Source organism: Nyctibius grandis, chromosome 2 (genome assembly GCF_013368605.1).
Source record: "Nyctibius grandis isolate bNycGra1 chromosome 2, bNycGra1.pri, whole genome shotgun sequence".
In the NCBI taxonomy this organism is placed as follows: Eukaryota; Metazoa; Chordata; class Aves; order Nyctibiiformes; family Nyctibiidae; genus Nyctibius; species Nyctibius grandis.
Genome location: NC_090659.1, coordinates 64,966,719 through 64,983,879, shown reverse-complemented (window position 1 = coordinate 64,983,879; position 17,161 = coordinate 64,966,719). Strand labels below are relative to the sequence as shown.

The 17,161-nt window shown below is 57.8% G+C and overlaps 2 protein-coding genes across 2 annotated transcripts in view; both read left to right on the top strand.

Annotated features, from left to right (window-relative positions):
- The window catches only part of PCCA (propionyl-CoA carboxylase subunit alpha), a 566,570-nt gene that overhangs the window by 205,398 nt on the left and 344,011 nt on the right, over positions 1–17,161 (top strand). The window lies entirely within an intron of this gene.
- On the top strand, positions 6,679–10,077 carry ZIC2 (Zic family member 2). The gene is made up of 3 exons (XM_068425440.1): positions 6,679–7,687; positions 9,455–9,618; positions 9,814–10,077. Exons 1-3 carry the CDS (start codon positions 6,679–6,681, stop codon positions 10,075–10,077), a joined length of 1,437 nt encoding a protein of 478 aa, XP_068281541.1.

The window sequence follows — 17,161 nt, the reverse complement described above, 5'->3', positions numbered from 1 at the left end:
GCCCAGGCTGCTGCAGCGCTGGGGGGCTGCAAGTGGAGGGAGGCGGGCCGTGCCCCCCCCCCCCCCCGCCCCAAGCCCCGGCAGCGCCCGTCGGGGGTCGGCCCCGCTCCCCGCTCCCGCGGCGGAGCCGGCTGCAGAGCCCTCCCGCGGTGCCCTGCTCGCCGGCAAACCGGCCAAGGGACATAGGGGGAGGCTGCAGAGGCGGGGTAAAAGCCTGGAAGCCCTCAAATATATTTCGTCAAGGTTCCTCTAGAAACCGAGCCTGGGCTATCGGCTTTAGGAGGTGTTCAGCTGTATAATGTTGTGCTGTAAGCTGCATTATGTAAATGTATGCTAATGATCATGAACACTATTTACAAACAATCGTCTTTAATGCACTTCTTATTGATAGTTAGGGAGCGGGGAGCAATATTTTATAACGTGTAAAACATTCTTCTGGGGAACCATTAGAAAGTGAGCGCGATTGCCACTTTCCTCGGCAAGATCTCCAAATCTCCCCAAATCTGCTAAAATAAGTCACCAGCGGCCCGACCCAACGCGGGCGGCTTTTTTTTCCCTCGTGGGGCTGCCTTGCGGCGTGAGGGAGCCTGTGGCGAGGTTCCCTACAAGAACACGCGTGACCGGCGACGAGTCCCGCCAGCAGCAGGCGGGAGCGTCCGGAGTCACAGTCCCGCGGGGACCGACAGGGGCGGGGAGTAACCCCGGTACCCCCCTCATCGTCCCGTCGGGGGGATAGCACAGAGGCGCCGGGACTCCGTGTGGGAGGGGGGGGCCGTAGCTGCCCACGTGCACGAAAGGGAGAGAGAGGGGCGATTTGGCGGCGAGGTTCCCCTCCTCTTCTTTCTGTGGGGGATCAGGGGATGGATATTTTATACCCTTAAAAATAAACTTCTGCTCCTAATAAACGCCCGGTTCTCGTCGCCCCATGCACCCAAGCGGGAGCCTGAGGGCTGAGACACGGCCCCGAGAGGGTGCCGGCACCGTACCCGCCGTCGGGGCTGCCGCGGCCGTCGGGGCTGCCTGGGCCAGGACCCGCCGCACGTTTGGGACGGGGACTTACGGGGGAACGGTTCGGAGCTGCTGCTTTCAGTGCGCGCCTCGCCGGGGAAAGTGGGGTACTCACCCACATGTCCCCTTCGGGGATTTGCTTAAATAGGGACAAAATAAGGACAAAAAATTCCATCCTTCAATCCCTATGTATGTGTGTGTATATATATGCAAACAGAGAGAGGGAGAGATAAAGAGAGAGGCGGCCTCAGGAAACCGAGGCCAAATTTTGCTCTGCGCTCTCTGCCCCCCTCTTCCCCTCTCTCTGTAGCTGAACGTCACCGTTGGAAGAAGCTGTTGAGATAAATCAAATAGTGACACTTTGACGGCTTTACTTGTATAAGCAATATGGTTACCATATGGCATTGTTATTTATGAATGACAGCATAAATGGTATCACAAAGTCCATCGCGCTTTATTGGGACGCTTCTCCCCTGACTCGAACATTTATATGGGCATCTCCAGGTGGCGAAAGATGCACCTAGTAAACCTCTGGGGTGCCGCGGCAGACCCCATTTTGGGGGCGTTGCGCCGGGTCTGCGCAGGCTGCAGAGTGAGGCACGCAGCGGGGCAGAGCGCGGGGCGCGCAAAATACTCGGCGTTGCGCGTCCCTCAGCCGCAGCCGCGCAGGGCGGAGGCAGCGGCTGCCTCTCGGCCGGGGTTCCCGTCCTGGAAAGCCGCGACGCTGCTCCTCGCCCCTTCAGCCCCCCGGAATCACGGCCGAGAGTGGGGCTTTATACGGCAACTTCTTTTATATACATATTGTGCATATATAAGTGCAACCGAGAGAACAATAATATTAATGGCACGAAGGCGAGGTGCTCCTTCCTGCTGTCCCCGCCCTGCCTAGCGTTAGTGTTTTTTTTTTTTTAAATTAAAAAAAAAAAAAGGGGCATTTAAAAGTTACAGCTTTGGCTGAGATTTTCATTATTTCCCCTTTTTCTTTTACATTACGCTGCCGGTAGAGCCTGACAAAGAACTTTTGTCCCGAAGTGTGTTTTACAGAGGGAGGCTACAGCACAACACATGTGGTCTTCACGGGTCATAGGTCGAACGGCCTAGAAGTGCCTCGGATCGGCACCATCAAAGGTAACCTGCAACTTAATATCCTGTTGATGAGCTTGTTGAATTTATGAGTGTCTGTGATACAGACAACGCTGCAAGTGATTCCGCTCGATTGGCCTCTTCTTCCCAGGCTACGGGCCGGCCGCACGCCCCCTCCCCGCCCCGCACCTCGTCCCGTTACTCCGGGGAGAAGCGTAGCCTGAATTTGGGGGGAAAGGCCCCCTCTTCCCCCCTCCCCCGGCCGGCCTTTCCGCCTCTCCTTCCCCGGCGAGGCTGCCGCCAGCCGCATCCTCCCGCGGGCAGAGCCCCCGTCCCCGCCGTAGCCTGCGCCCCCTCCGCTCACCCTCGGCTGCCCGGGGAGGGGAGGGGGGCGCGGAGCAACCCCCCCCGTCACCCCCAGCCCGGGGGCGGTGACACCTCCCGGGGAAAGGGGCTAGGAGGCGAGGGCGGTATATGCAGCCCAGGGGAAGCAAAAAAATTGCTCTCGCTCGTCCCTGTTCTCCCCTGCTCCAGCTCCCTCCGCATCAGCAGCCGGCAAGAAGAAGAGAAGAACAGTTTTAAAGAAAATTTTGGAAAACTTACAAAGAGGGGAAGGCTTTCCCGGGAAGGCTGACGTTTGCTCTGCAGGTCTGGCACCTCCAGAAACCTGTTGAAAAACTTCTTTCCGTAAAACCAGTTTAGCACCGACTTTAGGTGACCGCTTGCTTCCCTCCCCGCCGAAGACTGCGTTTCTGGCGGTGGCCCGGCAAGTGAGTGCGGGGCTGGCTGCCGGTGCCTCTGCCCCCCCGCTCCCTTCCTCCCTCGCTCCCTTCCCTGGTTACCCCGTGACATGGGGGAAAGGGGTTTTGCGGTTCGGAGGGAAATAAAGCACTTCTGAGGAGTGACGGCGACGTGACTTTGAACTTGGATCAGCTCCTCTGTTTCCTGCAGAGAGAGTAGGGCTGGAGTCCTGAAAGAACAGCAGAGCGCGGTCAGCCCGCGGGGGCTCCGGCTGGAATTCACCGCGTCCTCCCCCAAAGCGCCCCGATGCCGGCGGCGCTGAGCGGGCAGGGAGCGGGGCGAGGGGAGGAGGGGGCAGGATAGGTGTGGGGGGGGGGAGGGGGGGGCAAAGAGGGAAAGGGAAGGAAAAGGAGAGGAAGGAATAAAGAAAGAGAAGAAAGGATTAAGAGAGAAAGGAAAAGAAAGGGAGGGAGGGAGGGAGGGAGGGAGGAAAGGAAGGAAGGAAGGAAGGAAGGAAGGAAGGAAGGAAGGAAGGAAGGAAAAAGGAAAGGCATGAAAAGGGATGAAAAAGGATGAAAAGGGAAGAAAGGGGAAGAGAGAAAGAAAGAGAGAAAGGGGGAAAGAGAGAGAAAAAGGAACGAGAGAAAGAGAGAGGAAGAAAGAAGAACGAGGCAAAAATCTAGAATGTAGATATTTGTATGAACATTCACTCTTCTTTTTTTTTTTTTTTTTTTCCAAAACAGTATTTTCAACTGGGAATTTTCCTGGACATTTTGCCTCTCTTTCTAATCTCCGATGTAGCAACTCCTTTTAATTTTTTTGGGGAAAAAAAGTGTATTCAAGGGTCTAGTTGTCCGTATGATTTTTTCACTAATCTGGAGGCAGACGATGCAGGAGACCAAGCTTTCCTCTCCGACTTGGGCTCTCAAAATCCCCAGCAGCGGTGGAGGACACTTCTCAGACCTCCGCCTCGGAAACATTTCAGAGAAGGAAAATAGAATTTGTTCGCGGTCTGTCCCTGGGAGCCGGGGGGGCGGTCAGGACAAGGACAGCATATGCTCCCAAGCTGCAGCCTGGGAAGGCAATATCTGGGGAGCAGACACTCCTGCCTGCAAAGACAGGAACGAGTAACCGCATGGTGAAGAGGAGAGGGCTGTTGGCATCAGAGGTGTAGCTCTGCATTAATATTCAGTTTATCTTCTGATGTCCATTTCGAATTAGAAGGAATCCCACTTCTTCACAAATTAAATCCTCACCTTGTTCAAAGAGTAATGCCCGGTACTTGCACATTTCAGCCACTTTCGGACTGGCTTGGAAATATTTTAACTATTTAGTGACAGTGATGGGGAAAACCTTATTTAAATAACCCTAGCTGGTGGGCAATGTTACCTTTTCCTTCCTTCCTTCCTTCCTTCCTTCCTTCCTTCCTTCCTTCCTTCCTTCCTTCTATCTACCTATCTACCTACCTACCTATCTCTCGCTGTAAAAACCCTGCTCGGACGCTGGGTCCAGGTTTGAGCGTGCCTGTGCTTGATGCGGGATTTAATACCGCGAGGAGTCACAGGAGGAATGTCGCAGGGAGAATTTCGTCCGCCTCTTAAAAAAAGCCCCATCAAACCCCACAAACCCCTACGTTTTGGGTTGCTTCTCCGCCAAGCACAGAGCCGATGGGGATGGAGACGCAAGGTTAAGTGCAGGACGGTTAAGACGACAAATTCTATGTCGGGTTTTAATTTTTACAAAGCCTTATTTATTGGTGAGCTGGTGGCCCCAAGATGATTATTTTTCAGCCACTACAAAACAAACCGAAGCAGGGGCCAGACATGTATTTACTGGAGGGGGAGGGGAAGAGGACTTGTTTGCTCTGTGTGTGTGTGTGTGTGCTGGCTGTATGCTTTTTTATTCCTGCCATGGAAGAATCCGGTTTCCAAATAACAATGGCAGGGTGGGTTTGGGGCTTGTTTTTTTTTTTTCTTTTTTCTTTTGTCTTTTTTTTTTTTTTCTGTTTTGTTTTGGTTTCTTTTTCAAGAAAGGGAAGAGACAAGGAAAACTCCTAAAGCATCTGCTTTCGGATGCACATTCACAACACACGCAGATCGACGACTCTGCTCCCGCACAAGTGGTTTAAAAGCCCGAACAACCAGGGCGACCGTTCCCTCTTCTATTTTCCTTTTTTTTTTTTTAATTTTACTTTTTCCCCCCCAGCCGCAGTTGCCCCGCCAACGTGACTTTTATTTGATTCCCCCCTCGCTCCCTTTATTGAACATGGGTTTAATTTGCTTTAGCCGAAAAGGGGGAAGGCGCTACAGGATGGGCGAGGTCCTCCCTCCCTCCGCCACCACCTAAAAAAATATATATATAAAAATAAAGAAGGCACACCCCCCCGCCCCGCAACGCCCTGTTTATGTTTAAGCCCTTCGCTTTGTTTGTTTGCCTCCCGAGACAGGATCGCATGGCCAAGCGCACGTCGATATTTTCCGTGCGTGTGGCTCGCCGCGCCTCTCCCCCCGCCACGCCACCCTTCCCCTCTCCGCGGGGGAGGCGACAGGGGGGACGAGACCCCCCATAAAAAGAAGCCGCCGGCGGTACCGGGCTGCAGGCGGCCACCGGCGCCGAGCGGGGCCGTGCCATGCCATGCCGTGCCGTGCCGGGCGGGGGGCGGGGGGGGGCCGGGCGGCCGCGGGGCGAGAGGCGGTGGCGCGGCGGGGCACGGGGCGGGCGGCGGGGCGGGCAGGGCGCGGGGCGGCCGCGCCGCCATTAGCCGGTGGCCGGGGACGCCCGGATGGACGGGGCGGCTCGGGCCAATGAGCGGGCGCCGGGAGAGCGGCCGGGCGGCGGGTAAAGGCGGTGTCGGGAGAGGAGCCGCCAGTGCGGGCGGGGAGAGGGAGAGAGGCCGGGGGAGGGAGGGAGGGAGGGAGGGAAGAAAAAGAGGGGGAGTGAGGGGAGGGGGAGAAAAATAAAAAGCCGCCGCCTCAGCAGCGCCCACCGAAATAAACAGAGAAGCGAGAGGGAGCGGGGGCGCGGGCGGAGCGGGGCTGCAACTCCGCCGCCCCGGCCGCGCCGCTCCGGCCCCGGTGCTCCGCGGCCCCTTCCCGCCCCCCGCCTCCCCTCCCCACCCCCACTGCCGCCCTTATTGTTTTTAATCCGCCTCCGGCACCCCCCTTCCCCCGCTCCCCTCCCCACGCCCCTCCGCGGCTGCGGGCGGGGGCGGCGCGGGGCACCCCCTGGGTCCCTTCGCTCCGTGGGAACTCGCGGCTGCAAGTTTTTCTCCGTGAGAGACACCGCTTATTGCCCGGCGGAGGATAAAACGAGAGCAGGGGCCCGGGGGCGGCGGGGGGCCCGAGGCGGCGGGGAGGGCCGCGACCCACGCGGGGAGCGGCGCGGGGCCGGGCGGGCGGGGGTCGGCGGCGCTGACATCCCGGTGGCGGCGGAGGAGGGGGGGCGGCGGCGTGTGTGCGAGCGTGCGTGTGTGTGTGTGTATGCGTGCGTGTGTGCCGCAGGGAACGGCGAGGCGAGCCTTGCCCCCCCGTCCCCAGCCCCGTCCCTCCCCTGCTCCCCCTCCCCTCCCCTGCCCGCCCCCGCCTCAGCTCCTTTAATACACTTTGGTTCTCCGCTCGCCTTTGGACTCTGCTCTGCCTGGCTCCGGATACGGCTCCGGCGGCGGCGGCAGCGGCGGCAGCATCGGGCCGGTGCGGGCGCGGGCGGTGGCAGCGGAGGCGGAGGCGGGGGGACGCGGCGGCTGCCGGGGCGGCCCCGCGCCGGGCCGGGCGGGCGGCGGCAGCCCGGCGGCGGCAGCGGCGGCGGTAGCGGGGCGGCGGCAGCGGCGTCCCCGGAGCGGCGCGGACCATGCTGCTGGACGCCGGCCCGCAGTTCCCGGCCCTCGGCGTGGGCACCTTCGCCCGGCATCACCACTCGGCCGCGGCGGAGATGCAGGACCGGGAGCTGAGCCTGGCGGCGCAGAACAGCTTCGTGGACTCGGCGGCGGCGGCGGCGCACATGGGCGCCTTCAAGCTCAACGCCGGGGCCCACGACCTCTCCCCCGGGCAGAGCTCGGCGTTCACCTCGCAGGCGCCCGGCTACCCCGCCGCCGCCCTGGGACCCCACGCCGCCCACGTCAGCTCCTACTCCGGGGCTCCCTTCAACTCCACCCGGGACTTCTTGTTCCGCAGCCGCGGCTTCGGGGACTCGTCGCCGGCCGGCGGGCAGCACGGCATCTTCGGCCCTGCCGCCGGCAGCCTGCACCACCCGCACACGGACGCTCAGAGCCACCTCCTCTTCCCGGGCATCCACGACCAGCACGGCCCCCACGCCTCCCAAAACGTCCTCAACGGGCAGATGCGCCTGGGCTTGCCGGGGGAGGTGTTCGCCCGCTCGGATCAGTACCGCCAGGTCTCCAGCCCCAGGACTGACCCTTACTCGGCGGCTCAGCTGCACAACCAGTACGGCCCCATGAATATGAATATGGGCATGAACATGGCAGCCCACCACCACCACCACCCAGGTGCCTTTTTCCGCTACATGCGGCAGCAGTGCATCAAGCAAGAGCTCATCTGCAAGTGGATCGACCCCGAGCAGCTGAACAACCCCAAAAAAAGTTGCAATAAAACTTTCAGCACCATGCACGAGTTGGTCACCCACGTCTCGGTGGAGCACGTTGGGGGACCCGAACAGAGCAACCATGTCTGCTACTGGGAGGAGTGTCCCCGGGAAGGCAAGCCCTTCAAAGCGAAATACAAACTGGTCAATCATATCCGAGTGCACACGGGAGAGAAGCCCTTCCCTTGTCCCTTCCCCGGCTGCGGAAAAGTTTTCGCCAGATCAGAAAACCTCAAAATTCACAAAAGGACGCACACAGGTAATTCGGGTTTGTTTCGGCAGGTTCTCCCCCTCTGCCCGTGCCTATATATGTATGTATAAACAGAGATAAAGACTCAGACAGAGAGATATAAAATGATGAGAGTGATAAAACAAGGATCCTGTTCAGTATTTTTTTTTTCCCGCTCCATCGCACGGCTGCGTTTGTTTTGGTTCCCTCCTCGCCAGCATCCCCCCCCTCCCTTCCCAGATTTCGAAAGGACATTTTATTGATTTCTTTTAATTTGCGGGGTAAGCCATATAGATTCGTGCCGAGGCTCGGCGAGGTCTTTCAGCAGAAACGCAAAATACAGCGCGAATTAAATTCTGCCGTCCTGCTAAAAGACGGGAAGACGTGTATATATATATATATATATATATACACATTAAAAGCCTTATACGTTTGCAATGCGCAACGTGTTTCTATGTAACTTCAGCGCTTGTGAGCATGGCTTTCAGGTATGGACCCCGAGCGAGAGAAACTATATAAATACGTTCAAAATCCGTCATTAGTCCAAAATCCCGTTGGAAGTGGCAAAACGTCCCTTTCTGGGAATGCTTTGCATTAAATTTAAATGGTGTGAGCAAGGCAATAAAATTTTCTCATTTCAAAAAAAACCCCAAAAGTGTTTTTAAAGTCTCACTCGAGGTGATTTAAGGTGCTTTTGCAACAGTTTATTAAATTACGTAATAGGGAACAGAGGGTTTGAGGCTCGGAAACTTCCACCCAAATCAGGTGGAAGAGGGGCTTATCCCGATGGCAAATCGCCGGAGCCGAAGGGTAACAAAAATAAACGCATCCTCCCGCCTCATCTATTATTCATTTACTGCTCCTGCCGGCTCGAACCCTGCCAGACTATTTCATAAAAGACGGCCAAATATTTTAGCGACTTCCACTCTAAATATTTACCCGGAGAAAGGCTAAAAATCTCGAGGCCTATTGTTTTCTCAAGTGCTAAGCCCGATGCGAGGTGCGAGACGAGCTTTAACAAGGTTTAAAATTTGAGAAATGTATTTGCATGAGATGCCCGCACTGAAGTCATTGTGTCTGAGCGGATGTCTTTAAGAAACAATTTAGGTGCTAATGGAATTTAACGTTAAATGCTTCCCCCTCCAAAGGCGGGAGGGAGGAGGGGGGGATGTGGAGTTCTCACCTCCAAATTACTCCCCGGCATTTGGAGTCCTGGCAGCCGGGCGAGAGGAATCCCTGTGAAAATTAAATGGGAGTATTTTACAGACGTTTAGTTTTCCCAGCGGATGTGCGTTTATCTCGAATATCCATACACGAAACAATCTGCCCGGCCTTAAATCTGTCGGTAATGGTTTCCAGTTTAACAGGATAGCGGATCTGGTACCGAGGCGAAACGGCTCGATGCTTTTTTTTTTTTTTTTTTTCTTTTTTCTAATCGCCCTTCTTCTTCAATCTCTTTCGGGGCTGGCCGTGTGTCGGCACCGGTCGAAATAAACCCGGGCCGGGAGTGCCCGGGCCGAGTTTGGTAGGAAAACCAGGCGGGGGACGGGCACTGCCTCGCTGCAGGGCAAGGTGGCAGCGGTGCGGCCCTTCCACGTAGCGGAGGCCGAGGCAAAAGCGGCCTCTTGCTTTGGCAAGCTGCTGGGCGAAGTGGCTGGGAGCGGGGGGAGGGCGAGAGAGGAGCGGGGAAAGGGGGGAAAGCCCGAGGGAGCCCTGCGCGGGGGCTGCGCGGGCTTTGCGCGAGGGCTGCCCGGGGGCGGCCGCGCTCACCCGCGCCGCTCCGCCGCTCTCTTTCAGGGGAGAAGCCGTTCCAGTGCGAGTTCGAAGGCTGCGACCGGCGCTTCGCCAACAGCAGCGACCGCAAGAAGCACATGCACGTCCACACCTCGGACAAGCCCTACCTGTGCAAGATGTGCGACAAGTCCTACACCCACCCCAGCTCCCTGCGGAAGCACATGAAGGTACCCGGCCCCGCAGCCGGCGGCGGGAGGCGGGAGGGCGGCCGCCCCGCACCGGGCGCCCCGTCGGGGCGGCGGGCGGCGGATGCGGGGCCCGGGGGCGGCGGCGGGCCGGGCCGGCGGCGGGGGGTGCGCCCGTGGGGCGGCGGCGGCCTCCCCGTCCCCCCTCCACCCGGCCGTGTTGCCTTTGCCTCCCAGGTGCACGAGTCGTCCCCGCAAGGCTCCGAGTCCTCCCCGGCCGCCAGCTCCGGCTACGAGTCCTCTACCCCCCCGGGGCTGGTGTCCCCCACCGCCGAGTCGCAGAACACCAGCAACCTCTCCCCGGCGGCGGCGGCGGCGGCAGCGGCGGCGGCGGCCGTGTCCGCCGTGCACCGGGGCGGCGGCGGCGGCGGCGGTAGCGGCGGTGGCGGCGGTAGCGGCCACAGCGGCCTCTCCTCCAACTTCAACGAGTGGTACGTGTAGGGCCCCGCCGGACTGCTCTGCACGGCCCCGCCGCGCCCCCCCCGCCCCGGCGGCGGCGGTGGCTGCGGGCAGGAGGGAGCGAGCCCGCCGGAGACGCGCCAGGAGATGCCGCAGCACCCGCTGGCACCGAAACGAACGGCCAAGCAGGATGGGGACAGGGGTCCTTGATCTCTCCCCCACCCCTCCCGCCTTCGTGTCTTTTTCTTGTTGGATTTTTTCTTTTTTTTTTTTTTTTTTTGTTCTTTTTGAGAACATTTTGAACGAGAAAAAAAATATTTCTATAAAAGTACGTGCTGAAAACGTAAGAGAATGAGTAAATAAATAGAGGAATGGAAAGGGGAGAGACAGAGATGGAAAAAAAAACAACCCCAAACGCCACCAACACACCACCCAGCAAAAAGCTTCTCAAGCCGGTGGAAAGAAACTCTCCCTTCGGAGCTTCCAGACAAAAGATCAGAGACTCAAACCCCTCCGGCCCCCCGCACCTCCCCGCCCGGAGCAGCCAGCGCCCTCCCACCCCACGGACTGTGTACATAGCGGCCCTCTCCTTCCTCCGGCGAGGTGGGGAACGAAGTTTTCCTGGATTCTTGGTGTATAAAAGTTCGTTTCGTTTGTAAACCGCGGATTGGTCCCCTTCTTCTTTTTTCTTTTTTTTTTATGGTCTTTTTTTTTTCCTCTTCCTCCCTCCCCGAGAAAGTGATGGACTCGTTTTATTTTCTCCCGTTCCCCCTGCCCGCCTCCCTCCCTCCTCCTTTTTTAGTTCACCCCTTTAAAAAAAGTAACGTGGAAGAAAAATGGTTTCTTTTGTAATTGTGATATCTTGAATATTGTGTTCCTTTTTAAGAGGCAACTTGATTGTAAACTGCATTTCAACTATAGACTGGGGAAGAAATACCGTGCCAAAGTCTCCATTCTGTTACTCACAAACACACACACGAACAACAACGCTTGTGAATGTATTTTTTCTGTTAGCTGGGTTTACATGTGATGTTTTAGTGCTTTTGCAAGTTCAATTTGTTAGTTCCTGTTCGGAAGATTGTGAGGAAAAATAAACGTCGTGCCGTTAGCTTTTCCGTAATAACACCCTTCCTCCTGTAAATACCTGTTACCATATTTATCCATTTGTAATTAAATTATGGTATTAACTTGCTACAGAGGAAACAGTATTTATAAAGAATGTTTCTTAACTATAAATATGTACAATTGTGAGCATAAACTGTTTCAGATTTTTTATTTGAAGGTTTAAGTGGTTTCATCATTTCTTGTGATATGTTTTGAGAGTAATGCATACAGAAATATAATAAAACGTGTTGAAACTACACGAGCTGTTTCTTTTTTATGTCAAGGGCTCTCTGAAACCTGCTGTAACGCACGTGAGGGGCTGAACGGTGGCTGTAAAACATGCATTTAAAAATCCACCCGTTTCTGGAACACGAGGATTTCTTCCAGCTGGCCTCCCCGTCCAGAAAAAAAAAAAAAATTTTGGGAAGCGTCTGGGCTAAAAGAAAAGGGTGAGCGTTTGCATCTTCCCCAAACGACTTACAAGGCAGGACCTCCTTTAGGAAGAGCTCTACACGGCAAGAGCGCAGTTCCCTTCGCCCCCCGCCTCCCTCGGGCTCGCGCTGCTTCCCCGGTGCGGGTGCGGCTGGGGAGCTCACTGCCCCACGGGGTGACAAAGCGGGGCGCTCCGCGACGAAGGTGGAGGGGCGATGGCCGGGCGCTGAGCTCTGCGCAGGGGTGCTTTGAGCCGTAAATCCTGTCCTTCGGCGCCTCCCCGTATTTTTTGGTAGCCTCCATCCAGCCCTGGAGAGGAGAAAGTGGCGATGCCCGAGAGCTCATATTTCCCTTCGAGCTTTTCTTTTTCTCTCTGTTTTGTTTTGGGGTTTTTTTGTGTGTTTTTTTTTTTTTTTTTTAACCCAGGGACCGGTTTGGGTTGTCAGATATGTTCAGCGAGGGATGGACGGCCGCCGGGCGATGCCTTTGCCGGGGTGCTGGCCCAGGGCTGCGCTCCGCGGGCGCCGTCGGGGCCCGGCCGGCGGAGCCGCCCGTTTGGGGCCGTCAGGCAGAGGCTCTCCGGGCACACCCCGCCGCACCGGGACACCCAAGGCAAGTGTGAGAGTAGCCGGGAAATCGTGGAAAAAACTCAGCCTTGCCAAGCCACAGAAATACGCCCTGCGAAGGGGCAGCACCGTGAGCCGGGCTCCGAGAGCCCTGCGGTGGCTGCGCTGCCTTCAGCGGCAGCTTGTACAGGCGGGGAGAGCCCTTTGCTCCTCACACCCAGCCGACCCCATCACCACCCCCCTGGGCTAGTCGTTGGTTTGTCTTTTTCCAGCTTTGTCCCCCGTATTTCAAATAGCAATAGAGTTGTCCTGAGACGGTGTGGGGGAGATGGGGGGTACGCGGGGCCCTGCTCACTTCTGGGGTGAGGTGGGGGTTACATACACCTAGGGAGAGGGGTGGAGGGACGGAAAAGACCCCCCTGTCCCGCCGCTGACAAGGAAGTTTAGATGCGGAGCGGAGACGGAGCGTCCTCTGCGGCCGCGCCCCTCACAGCGCGGCCATCTCCGCGCACACGACAGGCTCCCCGGGTAATCAAACGGCTATTAAAACCTAATTTATGTTCGGTAATAATATTACGCCAAAAAATGTTTATTAAAATCATTGGCATATGCCGCCTGCCCCTTGGAGAGATCCCTGGGAAATGCAGCTACGAGAATCCCTCTTTGTCCAGCCGGCCTCCCCGCAGCCGAAAAACCAAACGGGGGCACGCTTCAGAGCCCGCCGCGCGCTGCCGACCCCTGCCAGCCACTGGCTGCCCAAATCCCCTCCTGGGCCCGGGCGCGCACGGGCAGTCCTGCCCAAGGGCAGCCACCCCGTGCCGGCGGGCTCTGCCCCGGCCGGCCAGAAGCGCCCCGGAGCTGAGCTCCCCCTTACTCCTCCCCTCGGGGCCGCTCTGCTTCGGGGGAGCCCCAGAGGTGATCCCCCCCTCGACCCCCGATAGCGGGGATGCACAGAACAGGCGCCCCCCTCCAGCCCAAAGCTCAGGTCGTGTGGCAGCTGGGGCAGCCCCGCTCCCTCCAGGCAGGGGTGCCTCTCCTCCGGCAGGCCCGGGGAAGGGTCCGCGGCGGCCGTGGCCGTGAGAAAGCCCCCCCTTCCCTGTCCTCCCCGGGCTGGCCCTGAACTTGAACCTGGCCTTGGCGCATCCAACCCGCAGCCCCTCTCCACCCGCCTCCCCCGGGCCCTGACCCCAGCCCGGCCCTGCCACGCTTAAGGGAGAGCGGTAATTCATCGGGTTCAGGGGTTGGGGTTTTTTTTGGGGGGGGAGGGCAGCCAAGATCCGCCTCGCAGCCTTGTGCGCGGGTGGCCCGAGCTCAGGGAACCCTGGCCGCGGAGTTATCCTCTGCGCCCCTCCGGCCCCCTCTCCTTCCTCCACCTCGCCCCCCTCACCCCAATTTCCTCCAACCCCCCAATCTCTCTCCCTTTGTTTCCCACACTGAGTCTGAGCTTTCCAAACCTCCCCCCCCGGCCCTGAAGGCAGCTTGCGGACCAACCTAGAGGGAGGCCGGGGGGTTCCTCGGCAGCCTCGACCCTCCCCCGACACCCCCCCCCCCCCGCCCCGTGCCCAGCCGCAGCGGGCAGCGTGCCCCGGCACGCCCCGACGGCGCTGCCCCGATGGCTCTCGGGTCGCCCCGGCCCCGCGCCTCCCGCCCCGCTAGGCAGTGGGAGGCACGGCGTTGCCCTCCCGCCGGCACCCCCTGCCCGGGAGAGTGGTGCCCGGCTACGGCAGTCCCACTTGGCCGGTTCTCCGCCACCGGAGTGACTCTTCGTTTACCATGAAAAGCAGCGTGGAGTGGTGGTTTTAATTCTTATTTTTATTATTATTATTATTATTATTAATCATAAAATTCCCTCCTAGCTCTGCCTGGAGACCTCCTGAAAAGAAGTAGTGATTTCCCTGGGAATTGCTCTCTCCTCATGCGCTCTTCCCAAGCCAAAAAAAAATTGAGGCTCTGTCCCTAAAACGAGTTGTGCTCTGCCCCAGGCACCCGCGACGGGAGGGCAGCTCGCCGCTCGGGGCTCTGCCCTGCCTTCACCTGCCCCCGCTGCCTGTACTGAATGAAATCCTCTTCTTCACCTGGTTCGGCTGCTCTAGTGGCTTTGTGTTGGAGCCGATGGTGACAAAAAAAAAAAAGCAAATCCAAAGGCAAATCAACCTCCCACCAAACAAACAGAGATGACAACAGCCCAAACCGAACCCGAGCGCGGAGCAGGCTGCCGAGCCCGGAGGTGCCGCTGCCGGTGCCGGTACCGGCGGGGCTCCGCAGCGGGCAAGGGGCTGCCCCTACCCGGCCAAGCCTCCGCCGCGGGCGGCCGGGGGGCAGCAGCCCGGGCTGCAGCCGCTCCGCTTGGCTCTGGCCAGACCTCCCGAAACCCCTAACAGCCTTTTAAGTTTCCGCTTTGTTTTCAGAAACTCGTAGAGGTTTCCTGCCCGCTATGAAGGCATAACAGGCTCCCCCAAACCTCTTCCCAGCCACACGTGCACGCTAGACGTGCTCCCGGGCACAGAGAGGTACGTATATTTTTCATCTCCATGCACGGTTGTTTTTTTTTGGTGGTGTTTTTTAATATCGTGGGTCGGTTTTTTTACTTCCTTCTTTTTTTTTTTTTTCTTTTTTTCTTCCTTTTTTTCCCCCTTCTTTCCTTTTCCCCCGAGCCAGTCGGCTGGGGAAGGAGCCGCATTTTACCAGCAGAGCAAGCAAAAACTATTGTCCCACCCTGCAGGGCACGATGTCCCCCTCCCTCCCAGAATGCAAGTACCCCCCAGTGCTTTGGGGTTTCTCCCTTTTCTTTTTTTCTTTTTTTTTTTGGCCCCGATCATGCTGGAGGGTTTCTCTGCCTTTAATACTTGGGGGGGTGAAAAAAGAAAAGAGGAGAAGAAGAAGAAGAAAAAGAAGAAGAAGAAAGAGGAGACCGGGGGAGGGAGGACCTTCTCCAGAGGTTTCACGTCTTTATTTAATAATACTTCAAAGTGGCTGCCCTACTGTTGTCCCCAGGAGAGGAAGCGCGGCATCACACGCACCGCCGATCCCACTTCCTCGCAGGGCAGGAAACACGAGCAGGTTCCCCCGCGTCCCTCGCCCGTGGCCCCAAGCGCTTTCCAATGATGCCCGCGGGGGGAGCTGGCAGGGCCGAGCGGCGGGGCCCGGCGCGGAGCCGACGCTTCTCCGGCCGTCCCCACGCCGCGCCGTCGCCCCACGGTCGGGGACTGGCTGTGGCGACCCAGAGGGTGAAGGACGCTCTTTTGGTGTTAAAAAGAAAATAATCGGCAACCGAAGCGGGGGAGGGGGTGGGAAGTCACTCAAGCGCCAGTAAGCGATCGAGCGGGTGTTTTACACGCGCGACACCGCTCCTCGCAGAGGGCCGGGGGCGGCAGTGGGGTCCGCGGGGGGACCCGGGGTGCCCAGCCGGGGGCAGGTGGGGTTGGCCGCTGCGGGACGGGGCCGCTCCGACACCGCCCCGCGGGGCTCCACCGGCCGCGGGTGTCGTGGGGCCGCCGCGGGTGTCGTGGGGCCGCCGCAGGTGCGTGGGTGGCCGCGGCCGGGGTGTCCCGCGGGTCCGGGGGCAGCGGCCCGGCCCGGCCAGGCCCGGAGGGGCGGAGGGTCTGGCCCCGACCAACCGCCCGGCCGGTGCTCTTGGCCGCGGAAGCCCCGCAGGAGTCAGGGTCTGTGCGTGCGTGTGCGTGACCGTGTGCGTGGGCTTGGTCTGGGTCTCGATATAAAGCAGTTGTTTGCGGCGGAATAATAGTAAAAAGAGCAATTGTCCTTGCAACTTTTTTTTTCCCCTCCTCTTCCTAGAGCACTAATTCCTCTGTGTGGGCAAACAGCCCTTCTGCTTTGATTCTTAGTCACAGCCCCTAGATTAAATCCCGGTTTTAATGAGAGCCGTGGCTGCGGTCGCATTAGGTGATGATAGTTATGAAGACGCTCTGACCTGTTTTGATGAAGACGATCTGACCTGTAGGGAGAGAGGGAAAGGTCAGCCACATGCAGTGGCCAGATTTCTACTCGTTCCCGGCACATGCTGCTACAATATTGATCCGTGGAGAAAGATAAACATAAAAGCTAGATCCTATGTCCGGAATACTAATGAACGTGGCTTCCAGATTTTAATTGTTGTTGAATTCTTATTTCCACCCTAAACATTTGCTGACCTCTGTAGGGCAGTTTTTCCCAGTTTTGTTTTGTTTTGGCTTATTTTATCCTTTTTTTTTTTTTTTTTTCTTTTTTCCCAATCGCTGAATCTCTCTCCCGTTGGAAATCTTTGCAGCAAGTTACTTTCCCCTGCAGCCAAGGCGCAACCCCCAGAAAGCCACCGCCCGCATCTCGCTACACTGAGACGGCGCAGCGGAGGCAACCGCCGGACCGGAGGCTGCTTAGAACGGGGAAAGCCCTTCTGAAATGCAATATCTCGACCTGGGACCCACCTTTCGGCTTTCTGCTTCATTACTCGCTCCATTCCTTCGCAGCTTAATGCTGCAGATGACACCGGAGTTGTAGGTTTTTTTCTCCTCCTCTCCCGGATCGTGCGACAAAACCAGCAGTTAAGCTGGAAGAGAGCTCTCTCTTCAAAGCCTCCCCAGTTTCCCAACTGTTCCCAGACTAGCTACACCTCCGGTAGGCAAGGAGAGACGGAAAAACGCCGTTGTCTCGGGGAGAGAAGCGTTGCAGAGGCGCTTTCCCCTTGCCTGGGCAGAGCAGCCTGGCCGGGCAGGCGGAGCAGGCTCTTTTCAGAAGGTTTTCGCTGCGATGGGAACTGGTTAAGGAGCGCTCGCTGCCCCGGCTGTCTCTTGGAAATTTTTTTTTGCCCTTCGAGATGGTAAAAATTCGCTGTAAATCGGGGAAAGCAGTCAATGAAATAGCCATCCCCAAACCCCTTTCAAGTTTCTGTTGCTTCGCGGACGACCTATAGTAAGGACCATCGACTATATAGGGGCAATTAACTATACCGGGCCGACATTTAAGAAAATGAGGGAGATATTAAACTCCTAATTCCCGTCATTACAAATAATTTTCATGACGGGAAC

What these genes read in the sequence shown, in the direction of transcription:
- ZIC2 (XM_068425440.1), top strand. Translation starts at nt 6,679, where the DNA reads ATGCTGCTGGACGCCGGCCCGCAGTTCCCGGCCCTCGGCGTGGGCACC. An exon ending in TCACAAAAGGACGCACACAG is followed by an intron (nt 7,688 to 9,454) that starts GTAATTCGGGTT and finishes GCTCTCTTTCAG; the next exon opens with GGGAGAAGCCGTTCCAGTGC. An exon ending in CCCTGCGGAAGCACATGAAG is followed by an intron (nt 9,619 to 9,813) that starts GTACCCGGCCCC and finishes TTTGCCTCCCAG; the next exon opens with GTGCACGAGTCGTCCCCGCA.